Source organism: Molothrus aeneus, unplaced genomic scaffold, assembly GCF_037042795.1.
Source record: "Molothrus aeneus isolate 106 unplaced genomic scaffold, BPBGC_Maene_1.0 scaffold_40, whole genome shotgun sequence".
In the NCBI taxonomy this organism is placed as follows: domain Eukaryota; kingdom Metazoa; phylum Chordata; class Aves; order Passeriformes; family Icteridae; genus Molothrus; species Molothrus aeneus.
The window spans coordinates 974,520-995,820 of record NW_027099068.1 but is presented as its reverse complement, the minus strand read 5'-3'; the positions used below and the strand labels follow the sequence as shown (position 1 = coordinate 995,820).

Sequence of the window (21,301 nt, the reverse complement as noted above, 5' to 3'; positions counted from 1 at the left end):
AGAAAAAAAAAGGATAAAATAAACAATGCAGTACACTAAAACAAGACTGACAGAGTCAGAACCTGACCTGAAACCCTGTGGGCCAGGGTGCTGGTGGCAGTCCAATTGGAAATGTGGCTGCTGTCCTCCTAAAGTATCAGGTGTGGTACTGTTGGAGCGAGGGGGATCTATAGAGATGGATGTATTCTTCCTCTGAAGATCCAGTGGAAAAAGAGGAGCTGCAGTTTCTCTAGGGAATCACGTGGAGAAAGCCGTGTGGTGTCTCAAGAACCTCTGGATTATATCTGGGGAGCAATCCTTGGCTCCTCCCTCTGGGCAGAGCATTTCACAATGGGATGTTTTAGTCCTTATCAGCCATGCAGTGACATTCAATGGTCTGTAATCAGCAGATGTCCCCTCAGGAGGGGGTGTGAATGTGGTCACTAAAAAGAGAGAGATAAGACAAACTGCCCACTTGAAAAATGTAATCTGCCATAGACATGGCAATGGAAAACAACTTGCATTGCAATCTTCAAAAGGGGGGAAAAGAGAAGCAGGGAGGAAGGGCCAGATGCCGCTATGAGAATGCCATTCCATCCCATAGGTGACATAGTGAGAGGAGGCTGGGAACAAAATGGTCATTCCTGCTGATCACCCTGACATCTTCACGACAAGAGGCCCAGAAAGGAGTGCACATCTGCCTCCTGGTGTTGTCCTGAATGTGAGCTCATTACCTGGCGTTCATTACCCGCAAGTCTGGCAGCTTCCCGCGGGCATTCCATGCTTCAGGCAAGCAAAGCTGCTTACCTCACTATGTTCTTTGGGCCTCTGAAGGGGACCGTCCACTTAGCTACAGCCTGGCAAGGAAGGGAGTCTTACAACACTCTGGATATTTTAGACTTTTATTCTCACTCGGCCTGAAACAAAGTATCCCCTCGCTACTTCTCCATCTTCATCCTTCTGTCCTGCAGGTGGCCTGTTCAGGCTGACAGCTTGGAGCGCCTGCAGGCTCCAGTTCGGCTGCAGCGCAGCTTTTCCTCTCACAGCTTAATTCTTATTATGACAATTCTTTCATTTCTACTTCAAAGATACCTCAGAGCTTGCCTAAATTAACAACACTCTATTCTAAGCTAAACAATCCTCTATTATCTAAGATATCTACGTTCCATAGCCCTTAAATGGTGATCCCTATATATCCTAGTTCTTTTAAACTTTCATCTCTTGGAGAAAGAAAAAACAACTCAGCTTTAAATTGAACCTAGCACACACCTAACCAAACCTAACCTAACCTAACCTACCCTAACCTAACCTAACCTAACCTAACCTAACCTAACCTAACCTTACCTTACCTTACCTAACCTAACCAAACACCTAAACTGAGCAAATATGAAAAAAAATCACATTTCCTATCTATGGCACAGCTCCTCTTAATACTCAGGGGATGGCTGGAGCTCTGCCTAAAGATGACACATCCCCTTTTCCCTCCTCTGGGCTGGCGGAGCATAAGGGCCTCCTCAGGCGCAGGTGTCTCCTCTCCAGTCTTCCTGCACTTGCTTGGCTGAGATGATCAGAGCAGCCAGGCTGGAGGCAGGATCGCCTGAGGTCACAAAGGGATGCTGCCCAGAGGAAAAAAGAACAAAGAAAGGAACTCTTACTTTCCAGAATCCCATCCTCACGGGCTCAAGCAGGATTCCCTGGCTACCGGGAAGACACACAAAGAGCACCGAGGGCAGCATGTCCCCCTGCGCCTTGCTGTGCTGGGAGCTGCCTGCGCCACGTGGCCCACACTCTTCCTCATGCCTTCATGCAGGTGTCCTCAGCTGCCAGGGCTTTTTGCCCCTTTGCTTTTTCTTACCTGCAGGAGCTCCTGGGCAGACCAGCGCCTGTCCTCGTCAGCCTGCAGGCAGCAGCGGAGGAAGTCGCGCAGGAGAGCCGAGTGGTGCCTGGGGTTCTGCAGTTTTGGGGGCCCGTTCCTTTCTATCAGTTCAAAAACCTACAGCACACGGATGCAAGAGGACACTGCACCTGCTCCTTTGCTAGCCACAGCAGCTCTCTCCACACAGAGCCCTCTTGCTAAGCTGCACCTTACCCTGAGACGGGCTTCCCGCTCGTAAGGAGCTTCCCCTTCCACCATTTCCAGCCCCATGATGCCCAGGGACCAGATGTCCACTTTGGGGCCGTAGGCTTCTCCTCTCACCACCTCCGGCGCCATCCAGCTGGGAGTGCCGACGCTGGAGCTGCGCTTGCTGCGCTCAGGGCTGAGCTGAGCACAGAGGCCAAAGTCACCTGAGGCCAAAAACAAAGCCTGTCAAAGCCAGCTCCCACTGGCAAAGCGGCCAAAACCATTGCCCACTCCAAGCCTGACCAGGCCTTGCTGAATCTAGCTGAAAAAGCAGCTGAGCTCTCCTTCCACATGCCTGGAGCCAGGCAAATAATGCATCGGCCACATCCACAACACCCTCACCATTCACGCACTGGCCAAGCGGCGCTTCTGCCCCAGTGGCAGTCACCGAAATGCAAGCGCACGGCAGGTGCTGGAAATGCTGCAGCCCAGCAGGGATACCCACCCAACTTGACAGATCCATCCATGCCCACAAGGACGTTGTTGCTTTTGATGTCTCTGTGGATGACTTGGCGGGAATGAAGGAAATGCAGTCCTTGCAGGCACTGAGAGAGAAAAAGGAGGGAGGGAAAGTTAACGTACAGGATCGGATTTCATCCCACCAGAAAGGAAAGAGCTCGACGGGACTGACGGCTTTCTCAGGGAATTGTGAGCGAGGGCGCAGCATCATGGTGCTGTCACGAAGAAGAGCTTGCTGCTTCAACACTCTTGGAAGTTTTTTCTCGATTTCCAAGCAAAGGCATCCAAGCTCCCAAAAGTTCCGCCGGCCTTGGGTAGGAAGCGCGTCACCTTTTGCTGGGAGGCGGCACGGCAAATATTTTTGGGGAAGCCTAGTGGCAGCAGAGGAGGAAGCAGCACCTAAGAGCTGTTCCAGAATCCGTCGCCATGCGGGCTGCAATGCTATCCTTTGCAGCTGAGGACGGCTCTTTGCCCTTAGCTTGAAATTCTGCCACCTGCATGGCAAGGAATATAGGACAGACAGACAGGCTCCAGGCAAACATTCCCAGGCAAAGCTGAGAAGAGGAAGCAAGTGAAACCAAGCGAGTGAGCCAGCACCAGCGCCAGAGGACACACAGGATGGAAGAGTGCAAGAACAGAGCCTGAGGAGTGCGGGCACAGCGGCAGGCAGTTCACTTCCCATGCTCGCTCTTCTCCTATGTGTGTGGTGAGAAGAGCAGCAGCAGCAGCAGCAGCAAAAGAAAGGTGAGAGCAAGAAATCCCAGCTGTCCTTAACCTCCAGCTGGCAAGCAGCATCCTGGGCAGGCTTGGGGAAGCACAAGCGGGATCCCTCACCTCCCGACAGACAGCGCCTATCTGTCCTTCCTCCGGGTACACCGCGCTGAGCACATCAAACAAGGTGCCGCCGTCCATGAACTCCATGGCCAGCCAGAGCTCCGCATCCACCAGGTAGCTGAAAGAAGAAAACCACGGCATGGAGAGACAGCAATGGGCACAGCCTCAGTCAGCCAGGGGCCCGAGCCAGGTTTTTGCAACTGCTCTCCAAGCTACGTGTGCCACAAGAGATTCATGATCACCAGCTCCAACTCCTCCCACGCTCTGGAGACCAGCAGAGAAATCACCACCAGCTCCCTTCTCTGCCAGGGACCAAAGGGCATCGTCTCTTCGGGCTTGCACTAGCTAAAGCTACATTGACATGAGAATAGGCCAACCTGTCTAAGTAGGTAACGATATTGGGACTCCTGTTGTCCCTCATGGCCAGGATTTCATTGGCAGCCAGCTCCTCGGACATCTCCTCCTCAAGCGACATGATCTTGATTGCCACCTGAAATGACATTGGCCACCGTTTACCTTGAGAAGACGCCCCCTGCTCGAGATCACAAGCAGCACGGAGCGAGTGCTGCTGCAATGAGGCAGCGGGCTGGGCCAAAGTGCCTTGTCACTCGACAGCAGAGCTTAGCAGAAGCACCAAAGGCCATCCCAAATGCATTCTGCCTCCTGAGCCTAGAGTGTACTTCAGAGGAACAGCCTCTGCTGCAGACATGGAGCTGCCACCCAAACCTCCAGGCAGGGCTCACAGCAGCGGGGAAAGCGCTCCGGAGCTGCAAAATGGCATGGGGCTGTTGGCACTTTACCTGTTGTCCGCTGCTGGTGTCAAGGGCTTTATAAACAGCTCCAAAGCCCCTGGAAAGACAAAAGCAGCAGAAAGAGCCCTTTATCCCTTGGCACTGAAATCAAGCCTAGGCAGCAGATCTCCCCAGGCTGCCTGCACGCCTTCCTTAGAAAACGCCTGGCTGCGGCGTCTCTTCGGCCAGCAGCACGTCGGCCCGTGAGCCCTCTGCCCTGCGGGGCAGCCTGTCCAAGGGAACACTAAGGTGCAGCATGAAGACCAAGGTCCGCTGGAAATCTCCAAGGCACACGCCCAGCCAGGTCATTTCCAAACCTAAGGGGAACTCTCCTCCTTGTGTGGGCATGCATGTATGTGTGTGTCAAAAGAGTGAGAACAATTAGAGTCAGAAGACTGTCCTTGAGAATCTGACATTTCTTGAGTGGCAAGGTGCTCTTTCAGGCCAGAAAGCGGCAGGGGCAGAGGGCTTCCCAGCTCCTGCTCCTCCTTGCTGCAAGCAAGACAATGCCAGCATCAACTTGTCTTTGATGAGGCCTTCGCATTGCTCTGACCCAGCAGTCCAGGCAGGCGACAGGAGGTAAAGCCAGAGCCTGACCGTGATTGGAGCTTGCCTGACTTCACGCTTGATATTGCACCAGCCAAAGACCTGGCCCACACTTTTGTAAAAGGAGCCGACACCACGCTTACCCTCGTCCCAGTTCTTCAAATGCCGTGTATTTGCTCATTGGCTGGCCCGGACTCACAATGCTCCCTGAAAGACAAAAGCAGCGCAGGGCGCTCGCTCGCACACAGAGACGCCGCTCCCCACACCCTCCCAAAGGCAGCCCCGCTGCCAGCAGCTCTGGGCCCTTTGCGGTCCCCTGGCTTCCAGCTGCTGAGACCAGCAAGTGGGAGGGCCATCTTCTCCACCTTTCATCAGGTGGCCTTTCCCAGAAGGCCTTTATTTCTTTCAAGCGCAGCATCCCATGCCATAAGCCAAAATGATGAGACCTTAAGAAGAGGGCCCTAAGAGGTCACCAAGGGCCTTTGCAGCCTCTGCAGTCACACCCACCATCACTGGCAGGTCCACTGCCAGGGCCACAAAGTGTCTGAGCCAGAGGAGGTGCAAGAACGGGAGCCCGAAAACAGCTGGGGCCAGAGAGCTCCCTGGGGCCTAGGCACTTGCTAGGTGCCAGCCTTCTGCTCAAGCAGAAACAATCTCTGCTTTTGTCTTTGGCACACAAGGCAGCCCAGGCCGAGCCAAGCCAGGCCCAGCCGCCCTCACAGGCAGCAGGAAGTCCCTGAGCGCTGCCGCGCTGCCTCAAAGCACAACAACAGCTTCTGCCGAGAGGCCTAAGCGCCTCTGAGACCGAGGGGCAACTTCTGGCACAGCCTACCCCCAGACACGCACACAACACACTGCTCTGGCAGACAAGAAATGCACCCGACTCACTCAGTGTCTTCCGGCCCTGCTCCTGCCTCTTCTCGGGCTGCTGGGCTGCGCTGCTGCAGGAAGTGCCAGCAGCGGGGGGCGAGCTGGCTGCTGCAGCCCACGCTGGTCCAGCGGCACCAGGTTGAATTGCAGAGCCTGTGTTGAGCTGGGACCAGAAAGGATTGCCCGTCAGAAGGGTGCCTGGCACACATGCCCCGCCCAGTGCACGGCCAAAGCAAGGCCTTGGGAAGGTGCTGTCAGCCACCCCCAGGCCTCTCCAGCTGGGGCGTTTCCCATGTCCCCTTCTCAAAGGCAACTTGGCAAAAGCCCAAAGGCTACTTGGATCCAGCCCCTCAGGGCCACCTCCATGCTCCATGTTTTCAGCTTTTCTGCAAGACATTGGCAACAAGGGATCGATGGGGCTGCCAAGATCCAGAAAGACATCAGAGCAGGGCCCCAGGGCCTTCTTGCTTTCCTCCTCCTGTCTTTCCCTGGGCAATGAAATCAGCCCGCAACTGGCATGCAGTGGTCTGCTCAGAAGCCCGCAGCATTGCCCTTCTCTGATCTGTTTCACAGATTGCCCCTCTCCATGGCAGCCTTTAGGGAGCGGCCCTTCGGAGACGCCTTCCTGCCCTGCCCAGACCCACCCGCCCTTCACAATGTAGGGCTGCCAAGGATTCTCCTCTCCAAAGGCTGCTCTGACCGGCTGGAAGTGAAGCACAGCCTGAAGCTAATTAGTCCATGGAGAGGGCAGGTCCCCTCCAGGGGCCAGTGTCTGCCAGGTCCCCTGCAAGGCCGGCAACTGCGTCTTTGGGCCGCTCCGTCCGCTGACCACAGGCAGCCTGCACTGACAATGGGCACACGGGGCTGACTCCTACACTGAGAATCATTGAATGCTGCCTCCTGTCTGATGCCGAGAGACATTCTCAGGCCCTCTCAGCATCCCAGCTTAAATGCCAAACTTCAGAACCCATTGGCCAGGGCTCGCTGGCTTGCCTGAAGCAGCACTAGGTCACGGCAGGCACACAGCCGCCCAGCATCTTCAGCCACGAGCAACAAGGGCTGCTCCAAAACTGGAAGCCTGGCCCTGCACCAAAGGCAGTGCCATGCTCAGCTGCCACTCACCGGCTCTGCAAGTTCAGGCTGTGCAGGGAAAGCAGCTGGAGGCTTGATGCTCCTTTGCTCCTCTTCAGCCTCTTCCTCAATGCCAGAGGCAGCCAGAGGAGCTGCTGACCCTGCTGTTGAGGCCTGCAGACAGTCAGAAGTGAGAGAGATGGGCAAAAGGCGATCCCTCAGGAGCTGCTTTCTGTTGAGCTGGGAAAGGACCCAGAAGAAGGGGAAATGGAAGACTTTGATACAAGTGGGACTCTGAGTCATGAAAAGCCCAGGAAGTTGGCTGAATGAGGTGCTACTCCCATCTTGCTGTGCATTTGAGCTTCCCTGCTGCCTAGAAGCAGCAAGATGCCTTGGAGCTGTCCCATTTGCCTTTCATCTCTTGAAAGGCTCTTCCCTGCAAAATCAGCAAACAGCCAGTGCTCCCTTTGCTACTGCTGATGCCACGGGGCACTTGGCCTTTCTTTCAGCCTCCCACGCTGGCACTCCACACTGGACTGCAAGAGGCCAAGCTGGCAGAATTGCCGCCCCATTGTCACACGCCAGCAACGTCACAGCTTCCTTTGCCACTCACCAAAGGCCAGGCTTGCCTCCATCCGCGTGTCAGGTGACCTGCAGCCAGCAAGGGAAAAGGAACCAGAGGCCCTTAGAAAAGTGCCTGTGCTGGCCACTCCCGCAGCACAAGGCAGTCCCAACACAGAGCATTTCCCTTTCCCAACATGCCTCCCGGAGCAACAGCTCTTTCCCACAGCAGGCAAGAGAACAACAAGGACGCTAGAGTAGGCTCTGTCTACATTTGGGCCTCTTTTGCCAAGAGAGAAATAGAAAGACGCTGCTGGAAATGCCCCTTGCTCTTCAACACTCTCAGCTTCCCTTGTGCCCAACAGCTCAAGCAGCATTTTCCTCTTCTCTTTCTTCTCTTTCTTTTTCTTTTTAGATGTAGATTCTTTTAAATGGCATGCCCTAATTCCCATGCCTTGGCTGAAGATGGTAGCTCAGCAAAGCTTCCACAAAGGACCCTTTCCCTGTGGCAGCTCCCTGCTGAAGCAGCCCAGGAACAGCTGCTGGGCTCAGCAGCAAACCCTCCCTGCACTGGACTTTGTGCTGCATCGCCAAGGGAATCGCAGTCTTGGCACACCATCAAAGGATCAAGTCACGCAGCCAAGGCCTCTAAGGGGCAGAATTGGGAGCGAAAGGTGCTTTCCTTCGCTCCTGGAGAGAGCCACCGAGTTGCTAGCAGTACTTCTGAGCATCTCCCCTCCGAGTCTGCAATTAGCAGCTTGTCTTGCTTGAAGCAGCAAGAGGAGGAAATGACAGGCTCCAGTGCCGCGCACTCTCTCGGGGAGGGAAGGCAACCGCTGCAGGTTGCGGGGCAAATACTCTGCACCCGCCCCCCAGTACACAGATGCCCCCTTTTTAGCTGATGCTGCTGGCAGGACATTGACCAAAGCGGTGGCATCTTCATGGCCATTGTGTTCCCAAATAAACTCGGTCACTGCTGCGGCATAAAGAGCAGAGTGAAGCAAAAGCCGGGTGATGCCAGCCCCAGGAGAAACCTTTACTTACGAGTCAGCTGGGTCAGGTAGTAGCCAGAATAGACAACAGAAAAGACCGTGCAAACCGCGGCACAGACCTGCCCGATCATTTTGGCAGCGCTGTGCGGGTTTGCACACTGAATGCCAGCCAAGGCAAAGCCCAGACTCCTCTCGGGGTGCAGGCCGTCTGCTGAGAACTCCTTGAGCACAAGGATCCTCCTGCAGGGAGCGAGCAGAAGAGCCGCTCTGGACAAGCAGGCCTTGCGTGCACCGGGGCAACGCTGTGCTGACAGCACTGTGACGTGGCACCGCTCCCCTGACCTCACAATAGCAGCTGTTCTATGGCTTCCTTGTGCCCAGCAAGGCAACCTTCTGTACAGCTGATGCGAAAGAAAAGCCTGGGAAGTTCTCCTCACTCATAAAGCAGCAGAAAATGTCCTCCCAGTCCATAAGGCAGTGCTCAAGGCGTCCCAGGGGAACTCAGAAAATGGGCCAACCCAAGCGGCATCCAAGGAATCCAAGCAAACGCGCCTTTTGGTCCCAAAAGCTTTGACTGAAAGCAAAAGTCTGCTTCTTCTAGGTGGCATGGGAGCTGGTTCTGAAAAGTCTCACTTCTTCAATGACATTTAGGGGGAAAAAGAAGCAAAGATAATAAAGTTCCAGGAGTATTTTAGGCTGCAGTCACTTCTCGAGCACGCGGGTGCGTGCTGACCTATGGAGGGGCTTGACAGCTGGCCTGCAAGCAAAGCTGAGTTCATAGAAGACATCCCAATTGATGGGTTTTGAGTGTATCCATAGCAAGGAAGAAGACAAGGCCGTCAGCATGGAAACCGATTAGTAAAGAGAGATGAAATTTTCGTAAGCTAGACTAGTGCCTAAGTAGATGTGTATACTTGCCTTATAAATTTCTGTAAAACTTTTGCCAATTCTATTGACGTTAATTGCTTTGCACCAATGGATATAAGAAGTTCTTGTGGTGTAGTCAGTGACTTAAGATCACGCTTTGTTAAGAGTGTAGAAGCTGGAGAACACGCAGAATAAAGAAAACTTTTTTCTTCTTGGACCCTGATCACGTGTGTATGTCACGTCCGGCCTAATGGTGACAGTTCCCCATCTCTGGATCAAGAGACAAGTATTGTCTGACAGGTAGCTTGTCAACAAACTGGGAAAGAATTGAGTACCTGGGCATGCAGATTTCTGAAGGGAGGAAAGAAAAGTGTTGACAAGAATAAGCCTGAGTTTTAAACGCCTGAAAGAGTCAAAAATAACACGTTGTGGGATATTGTGCCAGATGTTCCACAGAGTTAAAACCAACCACAACTCATTAGTATCTGGACTTCCTTGCCCACTATGCTTAGAAATGTTGCTTGAAGGCACTTTGTATCTAAAAAATCCAGTTCCTGTAGATGACTGTAGACGTAGATCAAAATCCTACCAAAAACTCCGTGTCAAAACGAGCAAGAGTGAGACTTTTGTCCTTGGCAGTAGCTTCCAGGTGCTCCTGGACATCGCCAGGCCTAGACACAACGATGTGTATTCGGCGGAGGGAGAGAAGCCTTATGCTTAGCTCTAACTGTGACCTTTGCTAGCAGATCTTACTAGCAGGTAAGAAATTCCATTTGTTCTGCTCTTAGCCAGAGCCAAGATGGGAATCCAAGTCTAGATCACAGGAGAAGATCACAGGAGCCTCAGCTTTTCCAGAGGAGGAAAAATACAAAGGCTAGTAAATTTGCCCTGGGTTGACAGGGGTTTTTTACAGATCCATAGACAAGTGATGAAGCTTAAAAGATGACAGCAGAGGAAAATCAACAGATATGCTGAAACTGAGTGAAGAGGAAGGAGACTTCAAATTAACTGAAAAGCTGCACCGAAAGCCTCTCTACTTTTTGCAGTTGCTTCAAGTTTAAAATGACAAACTCTAGCAGCACTTCCAACTTATTGTTCTTAATTCTAGATTAAAGACAATCAAAACTGTGTACTCCTGCTTAGAGTATGAAGTAAAGCACAGAAAGGCATTAGAGTAAGAAAAGTTGTGTTTAGAAGGCTGAGGCAGCCTTAGGGCTAGGAGGAATGGGGAGGCGTGGAAATCAGGCCTGTGGGCACCAGTCAAGGAGCATCCAGTCCCTGAGCGGTCCCTCACAGAGGGTATCCCAGCAGATGGAGTCCAAATGGAGCCACAGCTCGGTGGGAAAAGTGCCGGGCTGCTGAGCCGTGCTTAGCAGGGGCTCCTGCATCAAATTGCTCCCTGACAGGTGCGGTATGCTGTGTGTGTGTGCCCAACAGCTGGCAAGAGCAGGCTGGCCCAGATGTGGGAAAAGGCCAAGGAGGCAGCAGAGTGGGAATGGGGCTGTGCAGGAGGCCTGGTGGTTGCACACAGCCGTGGGGGATCAGGCTGGCCCAGATGGTCCCTGGGGCTCTGGGCTGAAAAGGGGGGAAAAGAGAAGCAGGGAGGAAGGGCCAGATGCCGCTATGAGAATGCCATTCCATCCCATAGGTGACATAGTGAGAGGAGGCTGGGAACAAAATGGTCATTCCTGCTGATCACCCTGACATCTTCACGACAAGAGGCCCAGAAAGGAGTGCACATCTGCCTCCTGGTGTTGTCCTGAATGTGAGCTCATTACCTGGCGTTCATTACCCGCAAGTCTGGCAGCTTCCCGCGGGCATTCCACGCTTCAGGCAAGCAAAGCTGCTTACCTCACTATGTTCTTTGGGCCTCTGAAGGGGACCGTCCACTTAGCTACAGCCTGGCAAGGAAGGGAGTCTTACAACACTCTGTATATTTTAGACTTTTATTCTCACTCGGCCTGAAACAAAGTATCCCCTCGCTACTTCTCCATCTTCATCCTTCTGTCCTGCAGGTGGCCTGTTCAGGCTGACAGCTTGGAGCGCCTGCAGGCTCCAGTTCGGCTGCAGCGCAGCTTTTCCTCTCACAGCTTAATTCTTATTATGACAATTCTTTCATTTCTACTTCAAAGATACCTCAGAGCTTGCCTAAATTAACAACACTCTATTCTAAGCTAAACAATCCTCTATTATCTAAGATATCTACGTTCCATAGCCCTTAAATGGTGATCCCTATATATCCTAGTTCTTTTAAACTTTCATCTCTTGGAGAAAGAAAAAACAACTCAGCTTTAAATTGAACCTAGCACACACCTAACCAAACCTAACCTAACCTAACCTACCCTAACCTAACCTAACCTAACCTAACCTAACCTAACCTTACCTTACCTTACCTAACCTAACCAAACACCTAAACTGAGCAAATACGAAAAAAAATCACATTTCCTATCTATGGCACAGCTCCTCTTAATACTCAGGGGATGGCTGGAGCTCTGCCTAAAGATGACACATCCCCTTTTCCCTCCTCTGGGCTGGCGGAGCATAAGGGCCTCCTCAGGCGCAGGTGTCTCCTCTCCAGTCTTCCTGCACTTGCTTGGCTGAGATGATCAGAGCAGCCAGGCTGGAGGCAGGATCGCCTGAGGTCACAAAGGGATGCTGCCCAGAGGAAAAAGAACAAAGAAAGGAACTCTTACTTTCCAGAATCCCATCCTCACGGGCTCAAGCAGGATTCCCTGGCTACCAGGAAGACACACAAAGAGCACCGAGGGCAGCATGTCCCCCTGCGCCTTGCTGTGCTGGGAGCTGCCTGCGCCACGTGGCCCACACTCCTCCTCATGCCTTCAAGCAGGTGTCCTCAGCTGCCAGGGCTTTTTGCCCCTTTGCTTTTTCTTACCTGCAGGAGCTCCTGGGCAGACCAGCGCCTGTCCTCGTCAGCCTGCAGGCAGCAGCGGAGGAAGTCGCGCAGGAGAGCCGAGTGGTGCCTGGGGTTCTGCAGTTTTGGGGGCCCGTTCCTTTCTATCAGTTCAAAAACCTACAGCACACGGATGCAAGAGGACACTGCACCTGCTCCTTTGCTAGCCACAGCAGCTCTCTCCACACAGAGCCCTCTTGCTAAGCTGCACCTTACCCTGAGACGGGCTTCCCGCTCGTAAGGAGCTTCCCCTTCCACCATTTCCAGCCCCATGATGCCCAGGGACCAGATGTCCACTTTGGGGCCGTAGGCTTCTCCTCTCACCACCTCCGGCGCCATCCAGCTGGGAGTGCCGACGCTGGAGCTGCGCTTGCTGCGCTCAGGGCTGAGCTGAGCACAGAGGCCAAAGTCACCTGAGGCCAAAAACAAAGCCTGTCAAAGCCAGCTCCCACTGGCAAAGCGGCCAAAACCATTGCCCACTCCAAGCCTGACCAGGCCTTGCTGAATCTAGCTGAAAAAGCAGCTGAGCTCTCCTTCCACGTGCCTGGAGCCAGGCAAATAATGCATCGGCCACATCCACAACACCCTCACCATTCACGCACTGGCCAAGCGGCGCTTCTGCCCCAGTGGCAGTCACCGAAATGCAAGCGCACGGCAGGTGCTGGAAATGCTGCAGCCCAGCAGGGATACCCACCCAACTTGACAGATCCATCCATGCCCACAAGGACGTTGTTGCTTTTGATGTCTCTGTGGATGACTTGGCGGGAATGAAGGAAATGCAGTCCTTGCAGGCACTGAGAGAGAAAAAGGAGGGAGGGAAAGTTAACGTACAGGATCGGATTTCATCCCACCAGAAAGGAAAGAGCTCGACGGGACTGACGGCTTTCTCAGGGAATTGTGAGCGAGGGCGCAGCATCATGGTGCTGTCACGAAGAAGAGCTTGCTGCTTCAACACTCTTGGAAGTTTTTTCTCGATTTCCAAGCAAAGGCATCCAAGCTCCCAAAAGTTCCGCCGGCCTTGGGTAGGAAGCGCGTCACCTTTTGCTGGGAGGCGGCACGGCAAATATTTTTGGGGAAGCCTAGTGGCAGCAGAGGAGGAAGCAGCACCTAAGAGCTGTTCCAGAATCCGTCGCCATGCGGGCTGCAATGCTATCCTTTGCAGCTGAGGACGGCTCTTTGCCCTTAGCTTGAAATTCTGCCACCTGCATGGCAAGGAATATAGGACAGACAGACAGGCTCCAGGCAAACATTCCCAGGCAAAGCTGAGAAGAGGAAGCAAGTGAAACCAAGCGAGTGAGCCAGCACCAGCGCCAGAGGACACACAGGATGGAAGAGTGCAAGAACAGAGCCTGAGGAGTGCGGGCACAGCGGCAGGCAGTTCACTTCCCATGCTCGCTCTTCTCCTATGTGTGTGGTGAGAAGAGCAGCAGCAGCAGCAGCAGCAAAAGAAAGGTGAGAGCAAGAAATCCCAGCTGTCCTTAACCTCCAGCTGGCAAGCAGCATCCTGGGCAGGCTTGGGGAAGCACAAGCGGGATCCCTCACCTCCCGACAGACAGCGCCTATCTGTCCTTCCTCCGGGTACACCGCGCTGAGCACATCAAACAAGGTGCCGCCGTCCATGAACTCCATGGCCAGCCAGAGCTCCGCATCCACCAGGTAGCTGAAAGAAGAAAACCACGGCATGGAGAGACAGCAATGGGCACAGCCTCAGTCAGCCAGGGGCCCGAGCCAGGTTTTTGCAACTGCTCTCCAAGCTACGTGTGCCACAAGAGATTCATGATCACCAGCTCCAACTCCTCCCACGCTCTGGAGACCAGCAGAGAAATCACCACCAGCTCCCTTCTCTGCCAGGGACCAAAGGGCATCGTCTCTTCGGGCTTGCACTAGCTAAAGCTACATTGACATGAGAATAGGCCAACCTGTCTAAGTAGGTAACGATATTGGGACTCCTGTTGTCCCTCATGGCCAGGATTTCATTGGCAGCCAGCTCCTCGGACATCTCCTCCTCAAGCGACATGATCTTGATTGCCACCTGAAATGACATTGGCCACCGTTTACCTTGAGAAGACGCCCCCTGCTCGAGATCACAAGCAGCACGGAGTGAGTGCTGCTGCAATGAGGCAGCGGGCTGGGCCAAAGTGCCTTGTCACTCGACAGCAGAGCTTAGCAGAAGCACCAAAGGCCATCCCAAATGCATTCTGCCTCCTGAGCCTAGAGTGTACTTCAGAGGAACAGCCTCTGCTGCAGACATGGAGCTGCCACCCAAACCTCCAGGCAGGGCTCACAGCAGCGGGGAAAGCGCTCCGGAGCTGCAAAATGGCATGGGGCTGTTGGCACTTTACCTGTTGTCCGCTGCTGGTGTCAAGGGCTTTATAAACAGCTCCAAAGCCCCTGGAAAGACAAAAGCAGCAGAAAGAGCCCTTTATCCCTTGGCACTGAAATCAAGCCTAGGCAGCAGATCTCCCCAGGCTGCCTGCACGCCTTCCTTAGAAAACGCCTGGCTGCGGCGTCTCTTCGGCCAGCAGCACGTCGGCCCGTGAGCCCTCTGCCCTGCGGGGCAGCCTGTCCAAGGGAACACTAAGGTGCAGCATGAAGACCAAGGGCTGCTGGAAATCTCCAAGGCACACGCCCAGCCAGGTCATTTCCAAACCTAAGGGGAACTCTCCTCCTTGTGTGGGCATGCATGTATGTGTGTGTCAAAAGAGTGAGAACAATTAGAGTCAGAAGACTGTCCTTGAGAATCTGACATTTCTTGAGTGGCAAGGTGCTCTTTCAGGCCAGAAAGCGGCAGGGGCAGAGGGCTTCCCAGCTCCTGCTCCTCCTTGCTGCAAGCAAGACAATGCCAGCATCAACTTGTCTTTGATGAGGCCTTCGCATTGCTCTGACCCAGCAGTCCAGGCAGGCGACAGGAGGTAAAGCCAGAGCCTGACCGTGATTGGAGCTTGCCTGACTTCACGCTTGATATTGCACCAGCCAAAGACCTGGCCCACACTTTTGTAAAAGGAGCCGACACCACGCTTACCCTCGTCCCAGTTCTTCAAATGCCGTGTATTTGCTCATTGGCTGGCCCGGACTCACAATGCTCCCTGAAAGACAAAAGCAGCGCAGGGCGCTCGCTCGCACACAGAGACGCCGCTCCCCACACCCTCCCAAAGGCAGCCCCGCTGCCAGCAGCTCTGGGCCCTTTGCGGTCCCCTGGCTTCCAGCTGCTGAGACCAGCAAGTGGGAGGGCCATCTTCTCCACCTTTCATCAGGTGGCCTTTCCCAGAAGGCCTTTATTTCTTTCAAGCGCAGCATCCCATGCCATAAGCCAAAATGATGAGACCTTAAGAAGAGGGCCCTAAGAGGTCACCAAGGGCCTTTGCAGCCTCTGCAGTCACACCCACCATCACTGGCAGGTCCACTGCCAGGGCCACAAAGTGTCTGAGCCAGAGGAGGTGCAAGAACGGGAGCCCGAAAACAGCTGGGGCCAGAGAGCTCCCTGGGGCCTAGGCACTTGCTAGGTGCCAGCCTTCTGCTCAAGCAGAAACAATCTCTGCTTTTGTCTTTGGCACACAAGGCAGCCCAGGCCGAGCCAAGCCAGGCCCAGCCGCCCTCACAGGCAGCAGGAAGTCCCTGAGCGCTGCCGCGCTGCCTCAAAGCACAACAACAGCTTCTGCCGAGAGGCCTAAGCGCCTCTGAGACCGAGGGGCAACTTCTGGCACAGCCTACCCCCAGACACGCACACAACACACTGCTCTGGCAGACAAGAAATGCACCCGACTCACTCAGTGTCTTCCGGCCCTGCTCCTGCCTCTTCTCGGGCTGCTGGGCTGCGCTGCTGCAGGAAGTGCCAGCAGCGGGGGGCGAGCTGGCTGCTGCAGCCCACGCTGGTCCAGCGGCACCAGGTTGAATTGCAGAGCCTGTGTTGAGCTGGGACCAGAAAGGATTGCCCGTCAGAAGGGTGCCTGGCACACATGCCCCGCCCAGTGCACGGCCAAAGCAAGGCCTTGGGAAGGTGCTGTCAGCCACCCCCAGGCCTCTCCAGCTGGGGCGTTTCCCATGTCCCCTTCTCAAAGGCAACTTGGCAAAAGCCCAAAGGCTACTTGGATCCAGCCCCTCAGGGCCACCTCCATGCTCCATGTTTTCAGCTTTTCTGCAAGACATTGGCAACAAGGGATCGATGGGGCTGCCAAGATCCAGAAAGACATCAGAGCAGGGCCCCAGGGCCTTCTTGCTTTCCTCCTCCTGTCTTTCCCTGGGCAATGAAATCAGCCCGCAACTGGCATGCAGTGCTCTGCTCAGAAGCCCGCAGCATTGCCCTTCTCTGATCTGTTTCACAGATTGCCCCTCTCCATGGCAGCCTTTAGGGAGCGGCCCTTCGGAGACGCCTTCCTGCCCTGCCCAGACCCACCCGCCCTTCACAATGTAGGGCTGCCAAGGATTCTCCTCTCCAAAGGCTGCTCTGACCGGCTGGAAGTGAAGCACAGCCTGAAGCTAATTAGTCCATGGAGAGGGCAGGTCCCCTCCAGGGGCCAGTGTCTGCCAGGTCCCCTGCAAGGCCGGCAACTGCGTCTTTGGGCCGCTCCGTCCGCTGACCACAGGCAGCCTGCACTGACAATGGGCACACGGGGCTGACTCCTACACTGAGAATCATTGAATGCTGCCTCCTGTCTGATGCCGAGAGACATTCTCAGGCCCTCTCAGCATCCCAGCTTAAATGCCAAACTTCAGAACCCATTGGCCAGGGCTCGCTGGCTTGCCTGAAGCAGCACTAGGTCACGGCAGGCACACAGCCGCCCAGCATCTTCAGCCACGAGCAACAAGGGCTGCTCCAAAACTGGAAGCCTGGCCCTGCACCAAAGGCAGTGCCATGCTCAGCTGCCACTCACCGGCTCTGCAAGTTCAGGCTGTGCAGGGAAAGCAGCTGGAGGCTTGATGCTCCTTTGCTCCTCTTCAGCCTCTTCCTCAATGCCAGAGGCAGCCAGAGGAGCTGCTGGCCCTGCTGTTGAGGCCTGCAGACAGTCAGAAGTGAGAGAGATGGGCAAAAGGCGATCCCTCAGGAGCTGCTTTCTGTTGAGCTGGGAAAGGACCCAGAAGAAGGGGAAATGGAAGACTTTGATACAAGTGGGACTCTGAGTCATGAAAAGCCCAGGAAGTTGGCTGAATGAGGTGCTACTCCCATCTTGCTGTGCATTTGAGCTTCCCTGCTGCCTAGAAGCAGCAAGATGCCTTGGAGCTGTCCCATTTGCCTTTCATCTCTTGAAAGGCTCTTCCCTGCAAAATCAGCAAACAGCCAGTGCTCCCTTTGCTACTGCTGATGCCACGGGGCACTTGGCCTTTCTTTCAGCCTCCCACGCTGGCACTCCACACTGGACTGCAAGAGGCCAAGCTGGCAGAATTGCCGCCCCATTGTCACACGCCAGCAACGTCACAGCTTCCTTTGCCACTCACCAAAGGCCAGGCTTGCCTCCATCCGCGTGTCAGGTGACCTGCAGCCAGCAAGGGAAAAGGAACCAGAGGCCCTTAGAAAAGTGCCTGTGCTGGCCACTCCCGCAGCACAAGGCAGTCCCAACACAGAGCATTTCCCTTTCCCAACATGCCTCCCGGAGCAACAGCTCTTTCCCACAGCAGGCAAGAGAACAACAAGGACGCTAGAGTAGGCTCTGTCTACATTTGGGCCTCTTTTGCCAAGAGAGAAATAGAAAGACGCTGCTGGAAATGCCCCTTGCTCTTCAACACTCTCAGCTTCCCTTGTGCCCAACAGCTCAAGCAGCATTTTCCTCTTCTCTTTCTTCTCTTTCTTTTTCTTTTTAGATGTAGATTCTTTTAAATGGCATGCCCTAATTCCCATGCCTTGGCTGAAGATGGTAGCTCAGCAAAGCTTCCACAAAGGACCCTTTCCCTGTGGCAGCTCCCTGCTGAAGCAGCCCAGGAACAGCTGCTGGGCTCAGCAGCAAACCCTCCCTGCACTGGACTTTGTGCTGCATCGCCAAGGGAATCGCAGTCTTGGCACACCATCAAAGGATCAAGTCACGCAGCCAAGGCCTCTAAGGGGCAGAATTGGGAGCGAAAGGTGCTTTCCTTCGCTCCTGGAGAGAGCCACCGAGTTGCTAGCAGTACTTCTGAGCATCTCCCCTCCGAGTCTGCAATTAGCAGCTTGTCTTGCTTGAAGCAGCAAGAGGAGGAAATGACAGGCTCCAGTGCCGCGCACTCTCTCGGGGAGGGAAGGCAACCGCTGCAGGTTGCGGGGCAAATACTCTGCACCCGCCCCCCAGTACACAGATGCCCCCTTTTTAGCTGATGCTGCTGGCAGGACATTGACCAAAGCGGTGGCATCTTCATGGCCATTGTGTTCCCAAATAAACTCGGTCACTGCTGCGGCATAAAGAGCAGAGTGAAGCAAAAGCCGGGTGATGCCAGCCCCAGGAGAAACCTTTACTTACGAGTCAGCTGGGTCAGGTAGTAGCCAGAATAGACAACAGAAAAGACCGTGCAAACCGCGGCACAGACCTGCCCGATCATTTTGGCAGCGCTGTGCGGGTTTGCACACTGAATGCCAGCCAAGGCAAAGCCCAGACTCCTCTCGGGGTGCAGGCCGTCTGCTGAGAACTCCTTGAGCACAAGGATCCTCCTGCAGGGAGCGAGCAGAAGAGCCGCTCTGGACAAGCAGGCCTTGCGTGCACCGGGGCAACGCTGTGCTGACAGCACTGTGACGTGGCACCGCTCCCCTGACCTCACAATAGCAGCTGTTCTATGGCTTCCTTGTGCCCAGCAAGGCAACCTTCTGTACAGCTGATGCGAAAGAAAAGCCTGGGAAGTTCTCCTCACTCATAAAGCAGCAGAAAATGTCCTCCCAGTCCATAAGGCAGTGCTCAAGGCGTCCCAGGGGAACTCAGAAAATGGGCCAACCCAAGCGGCATCCAAGGAATCCAAGCAAACGCGCCTTTTGGTCCCAAAAGCTTTGACTGAAAGCAAAAGTCTGCTTCTTCTAGGTGGCATGGGAGCTGGTTCTGAAAAGTCTCACTTCTTCAATGACATTTAGGGGGAAAAAGAAGCAAAGATAATAAAGTTCCAGGAGTATTTTAGGCTGCAGTCACTTCTCGAGCACGCGGGTGCGTGCTGACCTGTGGAGGGGCTTGACAGCTGGCCTGCAAGCAAAGCTGAGTTCATAGAAGACATCCCAATTGATGGGTTTTGAGTGTATCCATAGCAAGGAAGAAGACAAGGCCGTCAGCATGGAAACCGATTAGTAAAGAGAGATGAAATTTTCGTAAGCTAGACTAGTGCCTAAGTAGATGTGTATACTTGCCTTATAAATTTCTGTAAAACTTTTGCCAATTCTATTGACGTTAATTGCTTTGCACCAATGGATATAAGAAGTTCTTGTGGTGTAGTCAGTGACTTAAGATCACGCTTTGTTAAGAGTGTAGAAGCTGGAGAACACGCAGAATAAAGAAAACTTTTTTCTTCTTGGACCCTGATCACGTGTGTATGTCACGTCCGGCCTAATGGTGACAGTTCCCCATCTCTGGATCAAGAGACAAGTATTGTCTGACAGGTAGCTTGTCAACAAACTGGGAAAGAATTGAGTACCTGGGCATGCAGATTTCTGAAGGGAGGAAAGAAAAGTGTTGACAAGAATAAGCCTGAGTTTTAAACGCCTGAAAGAGTCAAAAATAACACGTTGTGGGATATTGTGCCAGATGTTCCACAGAGTTAAAACCAACCACAACTCATTAGTATCTGGACTTCCTTGCCCACTATGCTTAGAAATGTTGCTTGAAGGCACTTTGTATCTAAAAAATCCAGTTCCTGTAGATGACTGTAGACGTAGATCAAAATCCTACCAAAAACTCCGTGTCAAAACGAGCAAGAGTGAGACTTTTGTCCTTGGCAGTAGCTTCCAGGTGCTCCTGGACATCGCCAGGCCTAGACACAACGATGTGTATTCGGCGGAGGGAGAGAAGCCTTATGCTTAGCTCTAACTGTGACCTTTGCTAGCAGATCTTACTAGCAGGTAAGAAATTCCATTTGTTCTGCTCTTAGCCAGAGCCAAGATGGGAATCCAAGTCTAGATCACAGGAGAAGATCACAGGAGCCTCAGCTTTTCCAGAGGAGGAAAAATACAAAGGCTAGTAAATTTGCCCTGGGTTGACAGGGGTTTTTTACAGATCCATAGACAAGTGATGAAGCTTAAAAGATGACAGCAGAGGAAAATCAACAGATATGCTGAAACTGAGTGAAGAGGAAGGAGACTTCAAATTAACTGAAAAGCTGCACCGAAAGCCTCTCTACTTTTTGCAGTTGCTTCAAGTTTAAAATGACAAACTCTAGCAGCACTTCCAACTTATTGTTCTTAATTCTAGATTAAAGACAATCAAAACTGTGTACTCCTGCTTAGAGTATGAAGTAAAGCACAGAAAGGCATTAGAGTAAGAAAAGTTGTGTTTAGAAGGCTGAGGCAGCCTTAGGGCTAGGAGGAATGGGGAGGCGTGGAAATCAGGCCTGTGGGCACCAGTCAAGGAGCATCCAGTCCCTGAGCGGTCCCTCACAGAGGGTATCCCAGCAAATGGAGTCCAAATGGAGCCACAGCTCGGTGGGAAAAGTGCCGGGCTGCTGAGCCGTGCTTAGCAGGGGCTCCTGCATCAAATTGCTCCCTGACAGGTGCGGTATGCTGTGTGTGTGTGCCCAACAGCTGGCAAGAGCAGGCTGGCCCAGATGTGGGAAAAGGCCAAGGAGGCAGCAGAGTGGGAATGGGGCTGTGCAGGAGGCCTGGTGGTTGCACACAGCCGTGGGGGATCAGGCTGGCCCAGATGGTCCCTGGGGCTCTGGGCTGAAAAGGGGGGAAAAGAGAAGCAGGGAGGAAGGGCCAGATGCCGCTATGAGAATGCCATTCCATCCCATAGGTGACATAGTGAGAGGAGGCTGGGAACAAAATGGTCATTCCTGCTGATCACCCTGACATCTTCACGACAAGAGGCCCAGAAAGGAGTGCACATCTGCCTCCTGGTGTTGTCCTGAATGTGAGCTCATTACCTGGCGTTCATTACCCGCAAGTCTGGCAGCTTCCCGCGGGCATTCCACGCTTCAGGCAAGCAAAGCTGCTTACCTCACTATGTTCTTTGGGCCTCTGAAGGGGACCGTCCACTTAGCTACAGCCTGGCAAGGAAGGGAGTCTTACAACACTCTGGATATTTTAGACTTTTATTCTCACTCGGCCTGAAACAAAGTATCCCCTCGCTACTTCTCCATCTTCATCCTTCTGTCCTGCAGGTGGCCTGTTCAGGCTGACAGCTTGGAGCGCCTGCAGGCTCCA

At 53.7% G+C, this 21,301-nt stretch overlaps 2 protein-coding genes across 2 annotated transcripts; both read right to left on the bottom strand.

Annotated features, from left to right (window-relative positions):
• Positions 1–1,493: 1,493 nt before the first annotated feature.
• LOC136570851 (serine/threonine-protein kinase PAK 3-like) lies at positions 1,494–10,881 on the bottom strand. Its single transcript, XM_066571256.1, has 14 exons — positions 10,871–10,881; positions 8,278–8,465; positions 7,286–7,323; positions 6,720–6,846; positions 6,649–6,660; positions 5,620–5,754; positions 4,875–4,938; positions 4,195–4,243; positions 3,772–3,884; positions 3,395–3,512; positions 2,547–2,646; positions 2,069–2,265; positions 1,835–1,972; positions 1,494–1,595 (listed from the first exon to the last, which is right to left on the bottom strand). The coding sequence occupies exons 1-14, from the start codon at positions 10,879–10,881 to the stop codon at positions 1,494–1,496; spliced, it is 1,392 nt and encodes a 463-aa protein (XP_066427353.1).
• A 764-nt stretch (positions 10,882–11,645) lies between these two features.
• On the bottom strand, positions 11,646–21,032 carry LOC136570849 (serine/threonine-protein kinase PAK 3-like). Its single transcript, XM_066571255.1, has 14 exons — positions 21,022–21,032; positions 18,429–18,616; positions 17,437–17,474; positions 16,871–16,997; positions 16,800–16,811; positions 15,771–15,905; positions 15,026–15,089; positions 14,346–14,394; positions 13,923–14,035; positions 13,546–13,663; positions 12,698–12,797; positions 12,220–12,416; positions 11,986–12,123; positions 11,646–11,747 (listed from the first exon to the last, which is right to left on the bottom strand). The coding sequence occupies exons 1-14, from the start codon at positions 21,030–21,032 to the stop codon at positions 11,646–11,648; spliced, it is 1,392 nt and encodes a 463-aa protein (XP_066427352.1).
• Between the last annotated feature and the right edge of the window lie 269 nt (positions 21,033–21,301).

Bases quoted from the DNA above. Each gene is read 5' to 3' on its own strand.
- LOC136570849 (XM_066571255.1), bottom strand. The intron at 17,475-18,428 runs GTAAGTAAAGGT...TGCTGGCTGCAG, and splicing joins CTACCTGACCCAGCTGACTC to GTCACCTGACACGCGGATGG. The intron at 12,798-13,545 runs GTGAGGGATCCC...TTTCTCTCTCAG, and splicing joins TAGGCGCTGTCTGTCGGGAG to TGCCTGCAAGGACTGCATTT.
- LOC136570851 (XM_066571256.1), bottom strand. The intron at 4,939-5,619 runs GTGAGTCGGGTG...TTTGTCTTTCAG, and splicing joins GCAGGGCCGGAAGACACTGA to GGAGCATTGTGAGTCCGGGC. The intron at 1,973-2,068 runs GTAAGGTGCAGC...CGTGTGCTGTAG, and splicing joins AGCGGGAAGCCCGTCTCAGG to GTTTTTGAACTGATAGAAAG.